At 41.6% G+C, this 22,480-nt stretch overlaps 2 protein-coding genes and 1 pseudogene across 2 annotated transcripts; 2 read left to right on the top strand and 1 right to left on the bottom strand.

Annotated features, from left to right (window-relative positions):
• Nucleotides 1–81: 81 nt before the first annotated feature.
• Nucleotides 82–5,029, bottom strand: LOC146490081 (uncharacterized). The gene is made up of 5 exons (XM_085128795.1): nt 4,666–5,029; nt 2,318–2,380; nt 1,082–1,457; nt 230–345; nt 82–104 (listed from the first exon to the last, which is right to left on the bottom strand). The coding sequence occupies exons 1-3, from the start codon at nt 4,913–4,915 to the stop codon at nt 1,108–1,110; spliced, it is 663 nt and encodes a 220-aa protein (XP_084984921.1). The 5' UTR covers nt 4,916–5,029; the 3' UTR covers nt 82–104; nt 230–345; nt 1,082–1,107.
• Nucleotides 5,030–9,001: 3,972 nt separating this feature from the next.
• On the top strand, nt 9,002–10,222 carry LOC146490080 (uncharacterized; annotated as a pseudogene).
• Nucleotides 10,223–13,257: 3,035 nt separating this feature from the next.
• LOC146490079 (uncharacterized) lies at nt 13,258–20,794 on the top strand. Its single transcript, XM_085127057.1, has one exon. It carries the CDS (start codon nt 14,067–14,069, stop codon nt 20,769–20,771), a length of 6,705 nt encoding a protein of 2,234 aa, XP_084983183.1. The 5' UTR covers nt 13,258–14,066; the 3' UTR covers nt 20,772–20,794.
• Nucleotides 20,795–22,480: the final 1,686 nt, after the last annotated feature.

The raw sequence follows: 22,480 nt of genomic DNA, 5'->3' as shown, positions 1-22,480 counted from the left end.
TCCAGGCCAATACCCTGCTTGGACAACATCAGCTAGTGTCCAGGATGGAGCCACAACGTTGCAACTCTTGCAGTGGATTACAGATTTGCTTAAATCAAACCGACCTAGAGGTACACAGAAACACAAAAACACATCATGCATGAGACAAAGATTACAAAAAGGTGCAAGATTAGATATACATAAGTTCAAACAGCAGGAAGAAATATAAATAAAAGTACAGAGTTGATACCTTTTTCATTTCAATAATCAGAGTCTCTTTGGTATTTACAGGAATTTGATGTAATGTTCCAGATTCCTTACACTTGGAACAGAATTCTGACAGTTTGACAACTGGATATAGCTTGGCTTGAGGGTAGATAAAAACAAAGAGCAAATGTAAGCCAGTTGACAATTTTATAACTAAGCTGTCTAACACTGTTTGCATTTGCTAAGGAATGTCATTCAACCCAAAACGCCTGTGAAACGTTTACAAAATTTCTACCAATCAAACATTAAGCTGGCTTTGAATTTTCCTGATGGCCACAACAACACATCCATTTATAATATGGCGTGAGCAAAATTTGAAGCCAGCTTAATGTTTGATTGACAAAATCATTGTGTAGCAATGCAAATGGTGGTAAAATTTGTTAGCAGTTGTATCATTGATGACATTCAATACACAACAGTTACAGAATTATATTAAAGGAAAACATAGCAAAATAATGGCAAACATTATGATCATCGTGTACAGTGGAACCTGGTTCATAGTAAAACTCTTGTCAAGCAATAGAAAATTGGTTACCATATTCAGAGGGGAAGTAATGTCAATGGAGTGAGGTTGCACACTGGATCACAGTATATCTCCTTGAAAAATCACCCCAGCAATAAGTGCTACATACAAGCAGGAAAATGTGAATTCATAAGCACTGCCCTAACTTAAGAACAGACTTCAACGGTGCCCCAGGTAACAACATGGTGTTGATAAATAACAATTCTATAACAGGGTAAAGGAACTTTGACGCCATTATAATAATAATATTATTATAGGTGTTGAATAATATGTCTGACTCATTCACTCCAATCCATTTAACGGTGAACTTACAGGTAGTTTGCATAGTTCCATTGTCATCAAGTGTGATAGTTGGAGGTATGGCTTGAAAATACCCATAATTTCAAATACCCATCTCTGTTGTGGAAAGGCAAAAACTGGTGCACCTTTTCATCACACGATGGACACATAAATCCAACTGCACACTCCATGCATCGCACTCGCACTGTCCCTTTCAAGCACATTTGGCAACAATCTGGAGATGGAAGTGCCTCACAACTCAGGGCAGCCTCAAAGAGCAGTTTCCTTGAATTGTCCCAGCTGGACGTTAAATTGGACATCCTGGTCTCCCAATTTCTTGAAGACGGAGGAAGATCAAATGAGTGCAAAAACTCATCACATTTGGCTAAAGTTGCCTCAAGATTATCATCTGTGAAAGAAAATTATTATAAAATAATTATGGCTTTTGTTACTTTTAAGGGACTCACAAAAAATGAATTAAAGAGAAAAACAACTGTCTAAATGGGCTAATTTGCCCAAAGCAAGTAAACTTTCTGACAAATTTGTAACAAGTAAAAGCTTAGTTGGCCTAAGCTTGGCCTGGTTAGCTTAATGGGTTATTTTATTTGGTTAAGTTTAGAAATCTATGTGCTTAAATCTTGCGTGTGCACTCAGAAATTTGCTTTTCACTATATATAGCAATTATTTCAACAATAAATAAACCTTATACAATAAAGAATTGAAAAAATGTCACTTGTGAAATGTTCGTGGCTAGTCTGACGCGGCGTTTCGTCTCGGCCAAGAGACTCTTCAGAGACCTTTAGAATTTGTAGGCAAACTCGTTGAGCATCGCGCATGGCCGAGACGAAACGCCGCGTCAGACTAGCCACGAACATTTCACAAGTGACATTTTTTCAATTCTTTATTGTATAAATTTCAACTCGTGTACGTGCGGTTGGGAATCCTTCTGCGATAGAGGGCCAGACTGCTAACATCTTGAATTTGCGAACGGGACTTTGAGCGCGATGCTCAACGAGTTTGCCTACAAATTCTAAAGGTCTCTGAAGAGTCTCTTGGCCGAGACGAAACGCCGCGTCAGACTAGCCACGAACATTTCACAAATAAATAAACCAATTAAAATTATGCCAGTTAAATAAATATATGATATAATTTAATAGTTAACTCTGTTATTACATGTCATTCCCTAACTCATGCCTCATATAGACTCATATCATTGAATTATTATAATACACATGCATTGTGACCCTAAAAGAAATACAAAATACTTACCCTCAAGATTAGGGGATATTTGTTCTACCCTCACTTCATCATCTTCATCCAAATCTATGTTATCTGCAATGGAGTTTAACATACTTTTATAATGAAACATGTGAATTACCAAAATCATACATGTATAAGAACTGCAGATGAAATGTGAGTGAAATTTGTGATCCTCCTGCACTTATTAAGGGTGCGTTCCTTTGGTCAAATCCAAGAATGCATTCAATGCAATCACAAGATTTTTTGGATTTGCGGTTTTGAAAGGAACGACAAATCTAAAAAAAAATTTCTATTAACACAACAACACGAAACATGCAACTAATATATTTCTAGTGATATTCAATAAATTTTACTTTTACAGCAAGAACTTGGTCTTACTTCACAAAGTTTGCAAACCTTTGTGTAATTATTGACAAACCACCCCGCAAATGTCTAGAGTACATCACCTTGACGAGTATGATCCTAACATCGCAGTCAGTGGTTATAAACTAGAACGTATTAAATCTTGCAAACTGCTTGGAGTTCACTTCAAAGAAGACCTTAAGTGGGATGATCACATCAAGCACATGGTATCAGGATGCTACGCCACTCTATCAATACTAAGAAAACTGAAATATCTCGCCAAATATGACCTCAGAAAGCAGCTAGCAGAAACATTGATTTTGTCAAAACTAGATTACGCCGATCTGGTATTTTACCCTCTACCACAATTCTTACTTTGCCGTTTGCAACGGGTTCAATTCGCTGCTGCAAGTTTTGTACTCGGACACTATGTTAAGAACTTTCGGGATGTACTAAAAATCGGATGGCTTCCAATCAATGAGAGACGAGAACTGAAATCATGTTTTAAAGCTTTGCATAACGCCGAGACCTGGCCAGATTATCTTAAAATAATAAAACAGGAATGCCCCAAGGAACTGCGCTCAAGCAATTCAATAATATTAGATTTATTTAGTGGTCCCGACCAAAAATGGCACTTTCCAAGACAATACGTCGAAACTATTTAACAATCTACCAGAAACTATAATTACAAACTGTAAAGATTACAGAACTTTTTTAAGACTCTCAAGGAATTTTTTAAGAAACAAAGTACAAAGTGATTAGTTAGTTTTTACTGTAATTGGTTTCTGTTAATCCTGTTTCTATTGTATAATTTGTAAATAACTTAATTTGTTTTTTTTTGTAATTGTGATTAATGTAATTTAACAGGGAAGAGCCACCCAGTGGATCTGTTAATAAATCGTTATTATTATTATTATTATTATTATTATTATTATTATTAAAGTATCGCACAAGCTGTAAATATTTTTCATAACAGCCTCTTGTGTTAAAAACATATAACTGTGTACAGAAAAGCGCATACTTGCTGTAAACTATTTCCTTTGTTTAGGGTTATCGGAAAATTAAACAACCTACCTTTTCTAGATCTACAGCTTCTAAAATGGAGTGTTAATGGTGCAAAGAGTGATAAAGCGAACTATACTGATATTAACCCCACTGACCAACAGTACTTTTTTTGAATCCTTTCCTAATGGAATGCTTGCACGGATTTCAAATCCCCCCCCACCCCCCCCCCCCCCCCCAAAAAAAAAAAAAAAAAAAACAGATTTGGGTCAATCTATCGAATCTTTCTTCAGAATCCTTTTTACGATTTGCCCAAAGGAACGGAAAATCCAGTTTTGGATTCACAATCTGGATTAGGATTTTGACAAAACTGTGAGGATCACAATTTTCAAATTTCCATAAACACATATATAATTTTCATATATTCCTACACCTAGTTGTATAATTGGTTACCAGTGACTGTTAGGTAAAAACCTAACAAACTGCTCGGGGGTAACCCAGCAATGGACTAGCATCCCATTCAGGAAGAGTGGTGATTCAACTTGTGGCTATAGTGCGACTTTAACTATATATCCGTATTTATTCATTAGTAACTATAGAAACATTTGTTGAGCACACATCACTCAAACAACAAAGCTAGGTCACAATGTTAGAAAGCTGGCGAACAAAGCGTTCTAACATAATTTGTTGTGGACAACAAAATGTTTGAACAAAAACAATACTTTGCCCAACAATTCAACAAAAAGTGTTGGTGAAACGTAATCCAAAACGGGGTGTTAACAGAGATAGACAGATCAGCCCCTACCTCCTACTAAAGAGCTGGTTGTAGAATAAGATGTAAACTTACAGTTAGGTCGCTTAATCCTTTGTAAAAATGCACAATTCACAACCAGAAGGGAAAATCTCCGACACGCGATAACGGAAAGGCGCATTTTCATTACGGAAGTATATGTTGGTTCACGACTGAATAAGCTTAATATAAGTTAACATTGTTATCATAATATTAAAGTTACCTTCGTTGGTAGATGGCAGATCGACATTTTCTGATTGTTCAATTTCTTCACGTTGGAATCGAGGTTTGTACGGGTATTTACTTTCCCGTTTGCCCGTTATAGGATCGCGAAAAATTAGATAACGCGACTTTTTTTTTTGCTTTTTCCCAGCCTTTTTCATTTCGTTAACAAATTCATCGGCTTCAACGAGGATTTCGTCGAGAGATCGATTGGAACTTTTGGCCGCAACTCTCCGCTTCGCGGCCGCCATTTTCTTTCTGGACTCATGCAACAAAGCACCACGGGAAGATATCAACCCTTATTAATGATATCCATAAATTCAAGTGCTTTTTATCAATTTATGCTATTCATTAATCTTACGGGGATATCGTGTTGACAAACCAATGGACTGTTCACAGTCCCCCTATTTTTCCGTGGGATTTGCGAGACTGGTACGCTTCGATGGAGCTGCCGCCATCTTGGTTTGTAAAAGCGAGCGCAATCTGGGGAGAGTGTCAAAGCTACCGAGGGGAGGGTAGTGGAGTAACACCCACTCCGGCTCCCCTCGGTAGTTTAGACACTTTCCCCAGATCGCGATCGCTTTTACAAACCAAGATGGCGGCAGTTCCATCGAAGCGTACCAGTAATCCCACGGAAAAATAGGGGGACTGAAGGGACTGTGAACAGTCTAACAAAACGCAATTACCGGCTCCTGATCCCGGGCGCAACTTCCGAGCCCACAGTAATTTGGCCGGCGGTAAATATTTTGTGTAACGCAATCGTAACGCAATATAAACGATCGAATTGAACTCGAATTGAACCCCGGGGGGGGGGGGGGGGTACTCCCAAAAAAATTGGGTAGGGGTGTGCGGCCCGCTTCCCAAAACCCTTACCCTATTTATGACCAAAATCTGCGATTTTCCCTACCCTATTTATGACCTGACCAAAAATTTGATACCCTATTTATGACCTGATAGTGTCTGGTCAACTTCAGTTCAAAACTCCCCTGAAGCCCAGTGCGTGACTGGAGCGCGTGACAAGCCGTAGCGGCACGTACACAGTTGCCGTAAACATCATAATGAAGAAGTAGTTTCTTCTAAAAAAAAAAAAAACGAATGCAAGACTAGAGTGCAAAAATCGATACCCTATTTATTACCAAAATGGCGGCAAAATGGCTAAAATCGATACCCTATTTATGACCAAAGTGGCTGAAAAACCATACCCTCTGGCGCCGCACATACCTTTATAGCCCATATAGGGGAGTACCCGCCCCCCCGGGAATTGAACTCTTCTGGACCCTGTCTTTTCGGTTGGAAAATCAAGTTCACTTCAAAGCATTCGGTTTGCAAGTGACGTCATCGCCGTCATGAAAGTTTTCTCAAAGGCTCGGCTTTTGTTTGTTCCACCGATGTGGCCGGCTCTTCCTTGTCCAGTAAATCTGTGGAATCTGCAGGTAAATTGGCTACAATTTCCATAAATTTTAACATTGAAGTAAAAGACGGACCAAAATGAAAACAATTCTCATGGTTTAAAATGAATGAATACTTTCCGGGGTACAACTTGCCCAACCAAACAAAATTTAATTTAATTTAGTCTGCATTTTACCCCTGGTCTGCAGTGTTCAGTCTGCATTTTATCCCGAGTCTGCATTTTACCCCCAGTCTGCAGTCTGCAGTCTGCATTTTACACTGACCGACCAGAAGATAGCCTTTGACAGTGCTTTTTCTCTGGTATGAAAGACAAAAAGGAGAACAACCAAAGAACAATTCTAGGACGTAATTTGCTGAAAAGAATTGTACTATATGATAAATGCTAAATTCTCCTTTAAATGTGTGTAATATTTCTTAGTAATTGTAAGGAGAATTTAATTGTCAACATTTAATTTAATAACACTGAGAAAAGGTGTAATTTTTTTATTTTTTAGCATCTGAAATCGACCGTTTTCTCAGGAAGATGCTTATTTCAAGCTACACTTGTATTCCTATGTACGGAACATGAAATACTATCTTCATTTTCTGCAAAAAAAAAAGTTAAAATGCGAAAATGTGCTGTTGCCGAACGATTCAAGGACTGTTTTTAACGCTGAATTATCTACTCAGGTTATAAAAGAAGCAATAAACATGTTGGCTTTGTACCTTCTATGACAAATTTATTACGTTCACCGGGCTCCCCAACAAGCATCCAGCATTAACATAATACCGTTTGAAGTGGTCTCGATCGACATCTCGCAGCCGCGATTTGCAAGCGCGGCAAATAATCAGAAATCCAGCTTCTTTTTGGTCGAGTTCGTACGAAATCCACCACAAAACTAAAAAAATTTTAGAGGAGCAGTAAATTTTCCAAATAACTTAAACTACCGAGGGTTAAGAACACAAGAAGACGCATTTCTATGCCGCCATGTTTGTTTTTTCATCACATCCCGCTACGGGAAGTTGTAACGGGTTAACCCGCAAGTGTCCGAGAGGCACGAAATCAACTTAATTCTTGAAAGAAACAACTTGCGATCTGGTCTAGCGCATTTTAGAAAAAATAGGCACTCGAAGGACTGCATGTGGTTTCAGCTACCATAATGAAAAGTTATTGCCTATGTTCGAGTGACCCTCAAAAAAAGTCATTGTAAGAAAATGAAAAGGAATCTCTTCAAAGATCAATAAATTATGTGTGACTGTTACATTTACTGTAGGTTTTTAGTCTGTTTTATTTACTCCCTTTTTGTGCATAAATGAAAAAGTTGCAAAGCTGGGGTGTTACTTCGGTAGGTGTATGTTATATGTTAGTGGGGTTGCAAATTTGTAGGGAGGTTATTTTCCAAGTGGTAAAGGGGGATTCTCTAGCGATTACAAGTTTTGTGTATTTATGATCTGTAGCAAAGTCAGCGACCAAAGGAATTCTAAACTATAAAATTCAGAGGGGTAAATGAACAGCTCTAGGTAGTGCCAAAATTATGCAGCGTAATTTGATCGTGTTGTCATATGGGCGAATTTTTTAAAACTTTTTAAAATACACGTGGGACAGTAATAACAGATTTGGTTTGGCTCTCCCATGGCCCAAGACTCCCATGGTTTACATAAGATCGCATGGTGAGGAAATTCCGTTAGGATCAAGACACACAAATAAACAGACAATAAGCTTTCTTAATTGAAAAATTTATTCAGACAGACCTGTCTTCACCCTTGAAAAGCAAACACGTTCAATTTTCGCCTCGAATGAAGCTACGTGATCCAAGCGCACTGCGAGTCACTAAAGCACAATTTCTCGACTCTATTAAAGACATTAAACTGAGTACGTTTTTCGAAAATTTTGCCAAAGCTATTTGAAATATGACAAATCGATCAATTTAACATAAAGCACTGTAAAATTCACATTCAAACCTGCAGTATTTTGTGGATTTCCAGGAGCTCACAAAAATTTCCGAGAACGCCTACAGCTCATGTGATGATTTGCAGATCTTGTTTGCGATCGCACATGTTTCGCCTTGACAAAATCTCGAACAGGAATTTCTTCGCTATGAACTCACCGATTTCCTCTTTTTTAGCAGCCGAGTGTTTCTTAGAAGTTGTTCTTTTGATTTACGGAAAATAGACTGACTGACTTTTATTGTACTGGGGTGATAATTTTTGACAAACTTGACAATTATTTTGTTATTTCTGCCGACAGTCAAACTTTTTCGGGTTTTGAAATGACAGCACCTGAGGAGCTTTTTAGGAGCTTTGCAGTCCGTTTTATTATATCTCAATCTTGTTCTTTTCCAACGTTCTGCATACGCGGGGTACCGGTTTTGGGTACGATTTTGCTAGTTTTAATTTTGAAGATATAGATAACAGGATGCAAGACGGGGTGAGGTATTTTACAGTATAAGGACACAGTAGGTCCGCATGAAATCAGAATCAGCTTTATTGTGGTTTGCTCAAAACGTTGATCTCGAAGCGAGGAAATTTAAGAAACATTCTAGAGAGGGGTACCCATGAGAGTTGTGAATGTCCCACTACTCTCTGTCCCTGAGGTTTATAACCTTACGTAAGCTTTCATAACAATTCATAACATTGCGGTAAGCTTCTCAGATATTCTGGAGCTCAATTTCAACGGCGGTTATTTTTAATACCTATTATCTAAGTTTGGGGGAGTTTCTTGTTTGAAAAGCACTGGTCAGGCATTTACAAGTAAGGTACCATCAGTGAAGAACTTAATTGTAATTTCAATAATGTGATATGTTTGCTGACTTGCAGCATTTGTGGTATTTATTAATTGCAGGGTCAGCCATCACTACAGTTTAGGCTTAGATTTAACAAAAAACAATATGCATTTGGTTCTTGAAGGAAAGCAACAACAGTTTATACTGAACTGACAAAAATAACTAATGGCTCGTGCTGGCACTTATTCAAAGGAAAAAAAGGACCAGTATACTTGTAAATAACCAGTATACTTGTAAATAATAATAATAATAATAATAATAATAATAATAATAATAATAATAATAATAATAATAATAATAATAATAAGGTCAAAAGTTTGGTTACCTTGTGAATGGGACAAAGAGTTGGCTTATTGTGAAGTCTAGGGAACTCGCGGAGGAAGCAAAGAGGGTGTTGGAGAGGAAGTCAACATAACGACTGAAGGTCAGCGCCATCTGCGAGCAGTTTTTGCGTCGCAAGAATACAGAGATCAGTATTGTGAGGAGAAGGTTCGTGCATGGAAAGAGGAAATCGAACGTCTCTCTGAAATAGCGAAGAGCTAGCCTCCTGAGGTGTATATTGCTTTCACAAAAGGTTACAAGTCGAAGTTCAACTTCATGCGCACGATTGAATCGTTTGAAGTTTATGTCGATCCAATCCAGGAAGTGATTGAAGATTTACTACTCCCCACTTTGTTCGGTCAATAAGAGCCTCTCCCTAACGAGGTGCGCAGACTTGCTAACTTAGTAACGGGTCAAGGGGGTCTAGGCATTCCTGATCTGAAATCCGAGGCACCGCAGCAGTTTGCTGCCTCGAGACTAATAACCACCGCGCACGTAGATTCTATTACTTTACAGAGTACCATCATGGTGCCAGGAGAAAGATCTACGGAGGAGCTAAAGAGGCATCAACAATCGCTTAAGAGAGCAAGTGCCAAAGAGAAAATGGATAGCATTGATTCAAGCCTCTCCAAAGCGCGCTGCGTCTGGTTAACCAATCGAGGGACAAGGGCGCAAGTTCTTTGCTGAATGCGATGCCACTCGCAGACAAAGGTTTAGCCCTCAACAAGCAAGAGTTCAGAGACTCGCTACGCTTGCGTTGTGACTTGCCCTTAGTCCATTTACCAAGTCATTGCATATGTGGGGATAAATTCACCGTTAGTCACGCCCTCTCTTGTAAAAAGGGGGGTTTGTAGCGCAGAGACAGGACGGTGTACGGAACTTGTTAATGACATTCATCGACAAGATCTGCAATAATGTCGAAATCGAACCACGCCTTCAACCCCTGGACAACGAGCGATTTAATTTGAGGAGCGCTGTTACAAGTTCTGAGGCAAGGTTGGACATCAAAGCGGGAGGTTTCTGGGCGAGAGGAGTTACGGCATTTTTTGATGTTAGAGTTACGCACTTCAACTCCAAATGATACAAGAGCAAGCCAACATCGGAAGTGTTCAAAGAGCAAGAAGAAGAGAAGAAGCGCGAGTACCAGCAGCGGGTGTTAGATGAAGAAATGGGTTCGTTTACGCCTTTAGTGTTTGGAACCAATGGCGGAATGGGAAACGAGTGTCAGCTGTTCTTAAAGCATCTCGCAGATAAGATAGCTGAGAAAGACACCGAGCCTTATCATGTTATAATCACTTGGCTCAGGACACAGATCTCGTTTGAATTCTTAAGATCGGTACATGCATGCGTCAGAGGTTCGCGAACGCCGTTTCGTAGCAAGATAGAGCAATCATTAGACTGTGAAATAAATGTCGCTATGCGGATCTCTGACTCTATCGTGTCTATATGGGGTTTTTTATGGACACTGGTTTAGCCGTCATTAGTATAATTCGATTGTATGATCTTGATGTCTCTGCATGATGGAATTCTTTATTTTATGGAATTTTGAACTTTTATTATTATTATTTATATCTATTTCGTCTTCCTTTATGTATCTTTTATCTATTTTTTAGAATTTGTAAATGAATAGTGTTTTTACAATTTGCTTGGTATATGTTAATAAAGAGATTATTATTTTTATAATAATAATAATAATAATAATAATAATTATAATAATAATAATTATAATAATAATAGTAATAATAACAAAATAGTAATTATGATTATCATTTTTAGTCTGAGACACAGGGTCACCTTTTGTAAAACAGCTCCTGCACTTCCTGTAGTAACTATTTCTTTAGAAGTAGACCAGCATAATGGGGACCCCATCATAAGTCCCCTTAACTAGGTTCACAGAACACACACTTTGAGTCCTCACTAGAAGGTGAAAAAACAAAAGCTCCAAAAGAATTTTTTTTAACCTCAAAGCGCATTTAGAGGTGCCCCCCTAAAAAGCCATAACATACTTATATAAGTTTCAGGAAACTGACAAGCTAAGATGTGAAAGGATTCCAGGTTCACTAAAAATCCTTGAGCAAGATAATTATTAATTCTTAGACCAAAGGGGAACATTATGATGATGTACATGTCAACTCTGTATTCCCCAAAAGAAACAGGCTCTTCTTTTGTTCTGTAGTGGGTGTTTGTCCTAGTCGTGAAAAAAGACCCGCAAAATAGGTCGGCCTGTACTTTGGTTAACAGAACACACACCTTGAGTCCTCACAAGAAGGTGAAAAAGGAAAAAAACTGAAGAACACTATTTTCTTTATCACAAAGAACTTTAAGAGGTGCTAAAAAAAACCCATAAAATAAATTTAAGATACTTACATTAAACACTAAAGGCTTTTTTTCAAAGTACACTTGAAAACTCTACATATAAGTCAGGTACAGTGGTGTGTACATTACACACAGTGTGTGTTCTTCATGCAGAATTGTAGTGTGTAAACCACTAAAAAATTTTTTTTTCGTTAATCTAAGTATCGTTATGGTTTTCTTGGGCACTTCTTAATGTGCTACAAGGCAAAAAGATAATTTTTTTCGAGGTTCTGTTTTTTACCTTCTTGTGAGGACTCAATATGTGTGTTCTATGGACCAACTTGTGGGGACTCTTCAGGGGTCCTCATTATGGTGGTCTATTTTCAAAGAACTACCTATTTAAGGGGACTTTTTCCGTGGGGACTCGAAAATGTCCCCATAATTTGAACAGTCCCCACTTTCCTGGTGTGTTTACATATGAATGTCCCCGTAAGTGTGCAACGGTGAGTGCACACACACACACACACACACACACACACACACACACAGTCCCCTTCCTGATGGAAGAAGGATATCACACAACAGAATGATTATCCAGGGGGAGGGGCTATAGGGGGGAAAGGCGGTCCAAACAAACATACATGTACTGTGACACTTTGTACTGTGAAACGTTCTGTGGGTGGGGTATAGATATTTTCTGGAATACTGAATGCACTCTCCCAAGCCAGAGAATACTGTAAGTGATTCATTAATTTCTTTTCCTCAGAGGGGGAGGGGGAAATTAATGGTTGGTTCACATCTTTACTTTGGATTGATGTTAATATGCCTTTGCGTTATGTTCATCAACTAAAAAATAATTACTAAATCTGGTTCAGAAAAAAGCTACATGTATGCAACAGCATCACAGCATGGGCATTCAAAACAAAAAGAAAGGACCCTTTTTCTTTATGTTATCATGACTAAAGCCTGGTTTTCACTAGGAATTAAGAAGAAGCAGAAGCACAAATGCCACTTTAGCAGGACGTATACAAAACATGGACCCAGGTCCATGGACCACCCATGTGGACCCGGTCCATGGACCACCCCTGTGGACTGGGTCCATGGACCACCCCACCTTGTGGACCTGGTCCATGGATCACCACTAATAAATGATGGAAGGCATATTTTACCTGTCAATATACAGTCGAACCTCTCCTTACGGACACCTCTATAATACGGACACCTCTCTATTACGGACAGTTCACTTGGTCCCCGAGAGACCGAAATCCATATAAAGCCTACCTCTCTAAAACAGACACCTCTATAATACGGACACTTATTCCTGTCCCCTTGGTGTCCGTAATAAAGAGCTTCGACTGTAATAGGGTTTTTCCCAAAGAGGTTGGTTATGCAGAGTTGGCCCTTCACCCGATATCTCAAAATGTAAACATTGCTCTTTGCGAGCACCTTTTACAACAGATCATAAACGAAACTAACTTTTTATCTTGTTCCTACTTCATGAGGTGGCACGTGTTTGTTTATACTCCACTAAGCTTCGTTTTATCCGTATTTCTTGACTGCACATGTAAAGTTTAGTTTAGTTTCGACAATGTATGACTCCAAAAGAATAGCAATGGTCTACTGAATTCTGCATCCCGTAATAAAAATACTTGGGACTTGGCCCAGTCCGGTTCTCGTTCTGCTTGTGCCCGGACGATTTGTTTAAAAAAGTGTAATGAAGAATGAAATCTGCCTCGTCAGTACTCACCAGAAATTAGACTCTACGATTGCAAAGAAAACTAAATATGGATTGCGTATAAAACTCAATGGTGGTTGTAACGGCACCCGCGTGCCTTAGTTTGTTTCGTAGTATTTTTAGATATTTCGCCTATTGTAACCGCAACACGTCACAAGGATTTTCCGCTAGTGGTCACGTGTCCTTAGCTTTTATACCGCGAAAACGTATGTAATTTTCCATAAGGCTCACAGAAATTCGACGGGAACCACGGGATCAACTATTGCTGTTTAACTCAGAACCTACTAGAGCGTTCGCCCCAACACGTCCTACTACACAGGATTGCTGTAAGAGTTGGCACAATAAACCTTTCTGCCTTGTGGAACCTGTGAGTCATTTAGTTTTCTTTGAGTTTCACGGATCTCTCCGACAACGGAGCTGACGCCGCTACAGTCGAATTTCTGCTTAAGAACTTCTACCCGAAGTTGAGGACCTACAGCACCCAGCAGTGAAAGGTCAGAGACTAAAGACAGCAAGCCCATCCCTGGAAACACTTGGTCAGTCAACCGAGGAAAACAAGTAAGTCCGTTCCATTTCTTGTTACTTAGACGCAAGAAAAACTGACAAGAAGAGTCGAGCACGTACTCACCGGAAAATGAATGAATGGATTCTTAAGAACTGAAATCTCACACAAGAAGAACGAAGAACTCTCGCAAGATTTAGCGATTGCACCACTGAAGATACAGCAAGTAACGAAACCTTAACACAATAAGTCTAGATACTTGGAGTCATAACACATACTTTATTACCTAAACAATATAATATTAGAAGAACAAACGTGTCTTTGAGTCATCACTTCCGAACCATTGCCTTTGCCAAAGTCAAACCGAAAAGCACACCATGAGCCTCTCGCAAAACGTGGAGGAAAAAGCAAAACTCGGCGTTTCACCCGACCAAACCACCGACACCGGTTTTAGCGAAACCACTTACGAAAACGCCACAGAGAATAGCGCAGAAACTACTGAATTTTCTGAAGAAACTAAGGAATCGGAAACACGCTCCCGAACTATGACAGAAAAGGGATTAGAGTTCCATTCTGCGGTAAAGGAAAAATTGGCGAGGGCGGCAAATAAAAACTTCCATGCGAACGTCACCGCATACCACGCATTCTTGGTGTGTTCAAAAGACCGGAACATGGTAGACAATAAAATGAAAGAATTGGTCACGCTCGCAGAAAAAACTGAGCTCGAATTAAACGCTTGGCTCAATTTGGACAACAATACCTTCAAAGCCGATATTATCACGGATTTACTCATAACTGTGAGAGATTCCCTCCAAGGAGCTAGAAGCGCAACATTCAATAAACTGGCGTCTCTCGACAAAGATGAAACCACATCCGTTCGATCCAAGGCGTCACGTAAAACCAATCGCTCTAATACCAGCTTTAATACTTCAACTTCTTCCGGCGGCTCGCGTTCTTCAAAGCAAACCCTAATAACTGTCAAGGCAAGACGCGCCTCTTTAGAACAAAAGATCAAATTTAGCGATGCTATCGAAGAAAAACAAAAGGCGCTAAACAAATTAAAACTCCAGCAACGACTGCGTGAAACCTTAGCGGAGGAAGCCGTATACGAGAAAGCGTTAAAAGACGAAGGTCATCTGTTTGAACTTGAGCCAGAATTGCCATACGAGACGGAAAAGATGATTGACCGATTTATGACGCAATCTGAACTTTCCACCAGACCTCTTAGTCCAACTGCCGGTCTGTGGTCAGCGGTAAATGTTGACACAGGAATCCCAGCTGCCCCAAAGTCTGGCACAGGACTCCCCACTGCCTCCTATCCTGACACAGGACTACCATTCGCCCCAGACTCTGGCACAGGTCTCCCAGCTGACTACAACCCTGACACAGAACTTCCAGCTGTCTCCATGCCTTTCTCAGCTACCTTGTCTACCGACACAGGAATACCAATTACATCCAACCTTGACACAGGCTACCCAACAGCTTCTCAGTTTCCCGCCTTTTCTGCTGGTTCAGGAAATTTTAACACTTCACAACTGTTTGTGTCACACACAACAAACAGCCTTACTGCTCCAAGGCTCTCCACTAAAAGAAGCACTCCAGTCACCGCACCTGAGTTGGCCTGTGGCACAATTAAACCGGTCGCTTCTTTTCCTCAAGAGCCCTTATACACCAGTTTGAGTTTGGCGACTTCCCATCATTCTCTAGGTGCAATTAGAAGCATGAATCCTGGGTATCCGTCAGTCTATGATCTACGTCCTGAGGCTGATATATTCACCCCTAAGGCTTCCCCTGGCACTGTTTACCACGAGTTCAGGCCAAGTCCATTTCCTGTAAGCTTGAATCACCCTCCACCTAGTACGGATAGCGTCAATCAAATCGCCGAGGCCCTGGCCAAGGTCACGCAGTTACAGCGATTGCCACAAGCGAAGCCTTCCGTCTTCAGAGGTGACGAGGCAGACACTAAGTTCTTTATATGGGAGACAGCCTTCGACGCTCTCATTGATTCCGCGCCCATCAGCGCACAGCAAAAGCTTTATCTTCTCTATCAGCACTTAGATGGAAAAGCGAAAAAGGTCGTTGAGCAACTTCAATACATGGTCGGTGCAAACCCTGAAATTGCCTACAACGAAGCCCGAAAGAAACTTAAACAGCGTTTCGGTCGCAGTGCCATTGTAGCCACAGACTTTGAGAACAAACTTGCCAATTGGCCAAAGATTGCTAACAATGACGCACAAGGCCTTAGAGACTTTAGCGACTTCCTACAGCAAGTAGAAATAGCCAAAACTCATCTACCAAGTCTGACAATTTTTGAGTATCCTTCTAAGGTACAAACATTGGTTGAGAAACTCCCTAGTTGGTTCTTAACCAAATGGTCCATAAAAGTGCAAAAACTGCAACAAGAAAAGGGCTGCAACGCATTTCCAAGTTTCTCTGAGTTTGTCGCGGAAGTGACCTTCCACGCGGATCGCATGAACATTCCCCAAATATTTCACCACGGGCAAACCTCAACTAATTCCGCTTCGAACGGCTCTCAGCCACGCAGGAAATTACCACCATCCACCAGTTTCGCCTCAAAAACGGGCAGCACAGACCCACCACCGTCCTCTGCACTAAAGAAAGAAACTTCTCCAAAGAAAATCCCAGAAAACTCTTCAGTCGTACAAAAGCTGTGTTTCTTTCACAAAACCAAGAGTCACACGCTAAATGAATGCCAGAAGTTCCGTGATCTAAGTTTAGACGAGAGAAGAGAATTTTTTAAGAAAAACAAACTGTGTTTTAAGTGCATGGCTTCAGACAAGCATTTCGCCGAAAAATGCGACCAGAACCCACCAAAATGTGACATTTGCCAAAAAAGGCACCTCACAGCAATGCATATTGACACCAAGCCGTCAGATAATGAGAATTCGTCCACAACTTGCACGCAAGTCTGCGGGAGGGAGGAATCCGGTCGGTCGTGTGCTAGAATCGTCCTGGTGAAAGTTAGTCATCACTCGAACCCGAATAAAGAATTGACCACATATGCAGTCCTAGATGACCAATCCACCGATGTGTTCATCTCCGACACCTTACTAGATCAACTGGAAGTTGGTGCACCCGAAGTCGACCTACAAGTTAACACGATCGTCGGCTCAAACACGATTAGAACCAAGAAAGTAGCTGGATTGTTCATTCAAGACATGGACAATGAGTATACACCAATCAAAATCCCGTTCGCGTACTCACGAGAGTACATTCCTGCTTCTCACGAGGATATTGCCACGCCCCGTGTAGCCAGTCAATGGACACATTTATCTCACATTGCAGACAAGATACAGCACCGCCCCGATGTTGATATAGGCCTGCTCATCGGCCGAAATGTTCCAGCGGCTTTCCAACCAATGAACGTCATATCTGGTCAAGAGGATGAACCCTGGGCAGAGCAGTACAAGTTCGGCTGGACAATAATTGGGCGTGTATGCAAGAATCAGCCCTCACAACCAACACCAGCCTCAGTAAATCGAGTGATTGTGGAAAGGGAAACGCTCCTGTACCGCGCTATAGAAACACCTGGAACACATCCTTTTATCAGCCCTACATTATCTTCTAAGGAAATGACAAGTCCGAAACAAGTACGCGAAATGATGGAACTTGACTATAGTGAGATTCACCACAGTCGCAAGATTCGTGGAACTGAGCAAGCCGAGTCTATAGAAGACAAACGCTTCAGAGAAATACTTACCAAAGGCCTACACAAGAATACAAATGGAAACTGGGAGGCACCGCTACCTTTCAAAACAGATGCCATCACCCTACCAAACAACCGTAAACACTGTCTGAGAAGACTCTTGTCTCTCAAGAGAAAGCTCTTGAACGACGTCAAGTTAAAGTCGGATTACTTAGCCTTTATGAAGAAGACACTTGATAATGGTCACGCTAGCCGAGTCCCCGCAGATCAACTGAACACAGCAGAAGGTAAAGTTTGGTACCTTCCTCACTTCAATGTTTACCATCCGCGAAAGCCTGATCAAATTCGAGTCGTGTTTGACTGCAGTGCTGTCTTCGAAAACGAGTCGCTGAACAAGCATCTTCTCCAAGGACCAGACCAACTCAACTCCCTCATTGGAGTACTAACGCGATTCCGTAAAGAAGAAGTGGCCTTCACCTGTGACATTGAACAAATGTTCCACAGCTTCTACGTCAATTGTGACGATAAGGACTTTCTCCGGTTTCTGTGGTTTGAAAATAATGACCTTTCAAGCCCTATTGTTGAATACCGAATGAACGTACACCTCTTCGGTGCAGCCTCATCCCCCGGAGTAGCAAACTTCTGTCTACATCAAACAGCGGAAACTCACAGGAAAGAGTGTGGAGACCAGGCGTCAGATTTTCTCCGCAGAGATTTCTACGTAGATGATGGTCTTAAATCTGTACCTACAGTAGAACAAGCCCTTAGTCTGATCAAAGATACACAAGCCTTGTGTGCAAGCGACAATCTGCGCCTCCACAAGTTCGCAAGTAACCGCAAGGAAGTTCTTGAGGCTCTACCTGCTGATGACCGCGCCAAAGATCTTAAGGACATAGACCTTAGACACGACTCTATGCCAGTCCAGAGGTCCCTTGGTACGTACTGGTGCATTGAATCGGACACCTTCGGATTTCGTATTGAATTGAGAGACAAACCTGTAACCCGACGTGGGATTCTGTCTACCATAAGTTCAGTTTACGACCCCCTAGGAGCTGTATCGCCCGTCATATTAGTCGGCAAACAGATACTACAAGCACTCTGTCGTCAGAACATCAACTGGGACGACCCAGTACCAGAGGATATTCTACCACTATGGGAGAAATGGCGGACAGAGCTGCCCCTCCTTCAGACGCTCACGTTCCCACGCTGTCTTAAACCGCGAGGTTTTGGCCAACCCGTTCGTGCCGAGATCCATAGCTTCTCAGATGCAAGCGACACCGGTGTGGGCCAAGTCTCATATCTACGCATAATCAACCAGAAGAATGAGGTTCATGTTAGCTTCCTCATGGCGAAATCCAGAGTCGCACCACTCAAACCTATATCTATACCACGCTTAGAGCTAACAGCAGCCGTTATCTCAGTCAACGTAGCTACAATGCTCAAGAGTGAACTTGACATTGAAGACATCCGTTGTTATTACTACACCGACTCTGAGATCGTTATAGGATACATCAACAATGAGGCACGTCGCTTCCATGTGTACGTTGGAAACCGCGTACAGCATATCAGAGACCGAAGCTCCCCAAGAGAGTGGTTCCATGTCCCCGGGAAGGAAAATCCAGCCGATGAAGCTTCTCGCGGTTTAACCCCAAAGGAGTTACTACAGAACGACCGCTGGTTCAACGGACCAAAGTTTCTATGGCAACAAGATCTACTTCCACTTCACCCACAGCCTGCTTGTCCTCTACTACCATCAGACATTGAAATCAGAAAGGATTCAGCATTGACACTTGCCACAAAGACAAAGACCCTTTATACCGGACAGAAAATATTGGAACCTGATCGCTTCAATCATTTCTCCTCGTTTAACCGTCTCAAACGATGCATTGTTCAAGTTCAGAGAGCAATTGAAAGATTAAGACCCAACAAGAAGCATAACTGGCGTCCGACAGAAGGACCCCCCACAGTGACAGAGCTTTCACAAGCTGAGAACTTAGTTCTGAGATCAACTCAACATTACCACTATAAAGAAGAGATCAACACCCTTAGCAAGCTTGAAGGCAACGATAACCAATTTCAAGATCGCCACAGTGCGCGGAAAAGAAACAGCGTTGTCAGGCTCAGCAGCAACCTTCACAAGCTAGATCCATTCATCGACAAAGAAGGCCTACTTCGAGTTGGCGGCCGACTCAGGAATGCGACCACTCCTTATGCAATCAAGCATCCCATCGTCATGCCTAAAAATGGTCACGTGACTGTTCTCCTCATACACCAGTTCCATCATGGGAAGCAGCACCACCAAGGTTATGGCATGACGCACAACGCTATCCGCCAAGCCGGATACCACATTATCAATGGCCGTTCTTTGATTTCCCACATCATCTCCAAGTGTGTACTGTGTCGTAAATTACGAGGACGCAGTCAAGATCAACAGATGGCAGCCTTACCCCCAGAGCGTGTCACACCAAGTGCTCCTTTCACCTACACTGGAATGGATGTTTTCGGCCCTTTCTACATTAGAGAAGGACGAAAAGAGCTTAAACGATGGGGTCTCATATTTACCTGTCTGTCCTCACGTGCGATACACTTGGAGACCCTTAACGCCATGTCAACAGATTCGTTCCTTAACGCACTCAGACGTTTCATCAGCCGCAGAGGAAAAGTCCGTGAGCTTAGATCTGACCAAGGAACAAACTTCGTTGGCGCAAAGAACGAACTCGCGGCTGCACTCAAAGAACTGGACACGACACCCGTTAAAGAATACCTGTCTTCTCAAGACTGCGACTGGATTGACTTCAATCTAAATACTCCCCATGCTTCACATATGGGAGGTATTTGGGAACGCCAAATACGCACCACAAGATCAGTCCTATCATCACTACTGTTAGAACATGGTACCCAGCTTGACGATGAAGCTCTACGTACGCTTATGACTGAAGCCGAGAGTATCGTCAACTGCCGTCCCCTAACAGTAGAGAACCTGTCAGATCCATTAGCTTCAGAACCACTGACCCCGAACCACCTACTGACGCTCAAGACCCAAGTTGTGCTGCCCCCGCCTGGAAAATTTGAGTCACCGGACCAGTATTCCCGCAAACGTTGGCGAAGAGTTCAGTACCTCGCTAACCAACTCTGGCTGCGTTGGCAGAAAGAATACTGTGCCCAACTCCAAAAACGCCAGAAATGGACTACACCTAAAAGAAATATCAAAGAAGGAGACGTCGTACTAGTCTGCGACAACGAATCTCCAAGAAATCAATGGCCCTTAGCTGTAGTCACCCGAGCGTATCCAAGCAGCGACCAGCTTGTCAGAAAAGTACAGATAATGACCGCCAAAGACGGAGACAGAAAATTCTTCGAGCGACCAGCGCACAAGCTTGTCCTACTCTTGGCAAAAGAGGACTATGAGAACTGATTAATATTAACAATGATTGATATTTAGTTTCACCAATAGGCTTCCTAATCTACGTATATTTGATTTTATTTTAGCATTTTTATAAGTCACTAGGTTTATAAGTAAATGAAGAAACATTTAGGGAAGCAGTGTAACGGCACCCGCGTGCCTTAGTTTGTTTCGTAGTATTTTTAGATATTTCGCCTATTGTAACCGCAACACGTCACAAGGATTTTCCGCTAGTGGTCACGTGTCCTTAGCTTTTATACCGCGAAAACGTATGTAATTTTCCATAAGGCTCACAGAAATTCGACGGGAACCACGGGATCAACTATTGCTGTTTAACTCAGAACCTACTAGAGCGTTCGCCCCAACACGTCCTACTACACAGGATTGCTGTAAGAGTTGGCACAATAAACCTTTCTGCCTTGTGGAACCTGTGAGTCATTTAGTTTTCTTTGAGTTTCACGGATCTCTCCGACAACGGAGCTGACGCCGCTACAGTGGTAAAAGCATAAAATCTCAATTACATAGAAAGTAAAAGGTGAATTACATTTAATCTGTATTTTATTATTATACTCAGTCCACCCCTGTGGACTGGGTCCATGGATCACCCCACCTTGTGGACCTGGTCCATGGATCACCACTAAGAAATTTTCGAAGGCATATTTCACCTGTGTCAATATAATAAAGGATGGACTGCGGACTGAGTATAAAATACAGATTTTAATATGGCTTATTAAGGCCAAATTTAGTCCTAGCTTAGCCTCTTCCAGGCGTTCCCGCTGCGCCCCAACTAACTGAACACCTGGAAGAGGCTAGTCCTAGCTAGGTTTTGTTTCCCAAAGTGTTGCTGGGAAAACAAGGTCATTCTGCTGTAGCATCACATTTATGTCCTACCTAGTAGATGCATTCAATACCTATAACTTACTGTATATTTGCCAATGAAGGTGAAAAAAGGTAAGATGGTTAAATGCCCCGGGGAGATTGACAGTGTGGGAAAATTCCTCACTATTGCTTGGGGGGGATGGGCACAGCTGGAATTGACTCATGCATTATTTCAACCAAAATAACAGGATAAAATGGCTGGGATAAATCTGTGAACTGGAAGGAATAAGACTGTGTACAGGTTCCTTGGTGGGGAGATGTGATGAAGAAAATTTGACCTCACTGGGAACTTTGAACGGTAAATAAAAAGGGGGTGGGGAACCACAACTCCACAACTGATTTTGATGGTCATTATACAAGTATGTAGGTTTCTAGTTCCTAACATATAAAGTGTATTGCTGTTTATGTAACATACGAACCAATGAGAGCATGCCCTACTGGAAACACCGGGGACTGGTACATCCGCCAGGATTTTCAGAACTTCAGGGGCTTCAGGTCCACCGAACGAAGACACGAATTGCTCTCATGACCTTCCTGATGCTTGCAATTTGCCAATTTGGTTAGCTTTTACAAGCGATACGTCACAGAACCAAAACAACTCAACCTCACGGCACATGCATGTATTCTTTTCAAACTAAACCGTTTGTGTGACCGCATTACCCAGAAGTCCCTCGGGTTGTCTTTGTAACGCAACTCACTCCTCGTCACGACGTCTTCAGCCGTCTTTCCGATTCGGAGCTCAACGGTCCTCAACTTGTGCTTTTTCGTGCGGGAGCAACAACATATTCAAGTATCTAAAGTTGCGAAGGAGCGAGGAATTAATACTAGTGTCCTCTATTCGC

This window comes from Pavona decussata, unplaced genomic scaffold (genome assembly GCF_977016875.1).
Source record: "Pavona decussata unplaced genomic scaffold, jaPavDecu1.1 SCAFFOLD_2, whole genome shotgun sequence".
In the NCBI taxonomy this organism is placed as follows: Eukaryota; Metazoa; Cnidaria; class Anthozoa; order Scleractinia; family Agariciidae; genus Pavona; species Pavona decussata.
The sequence above is the reverse complement of the archived record's forward strand: the minus strand, read 5'-3'. Positions and strand labels throughout refer to the sequence as shown.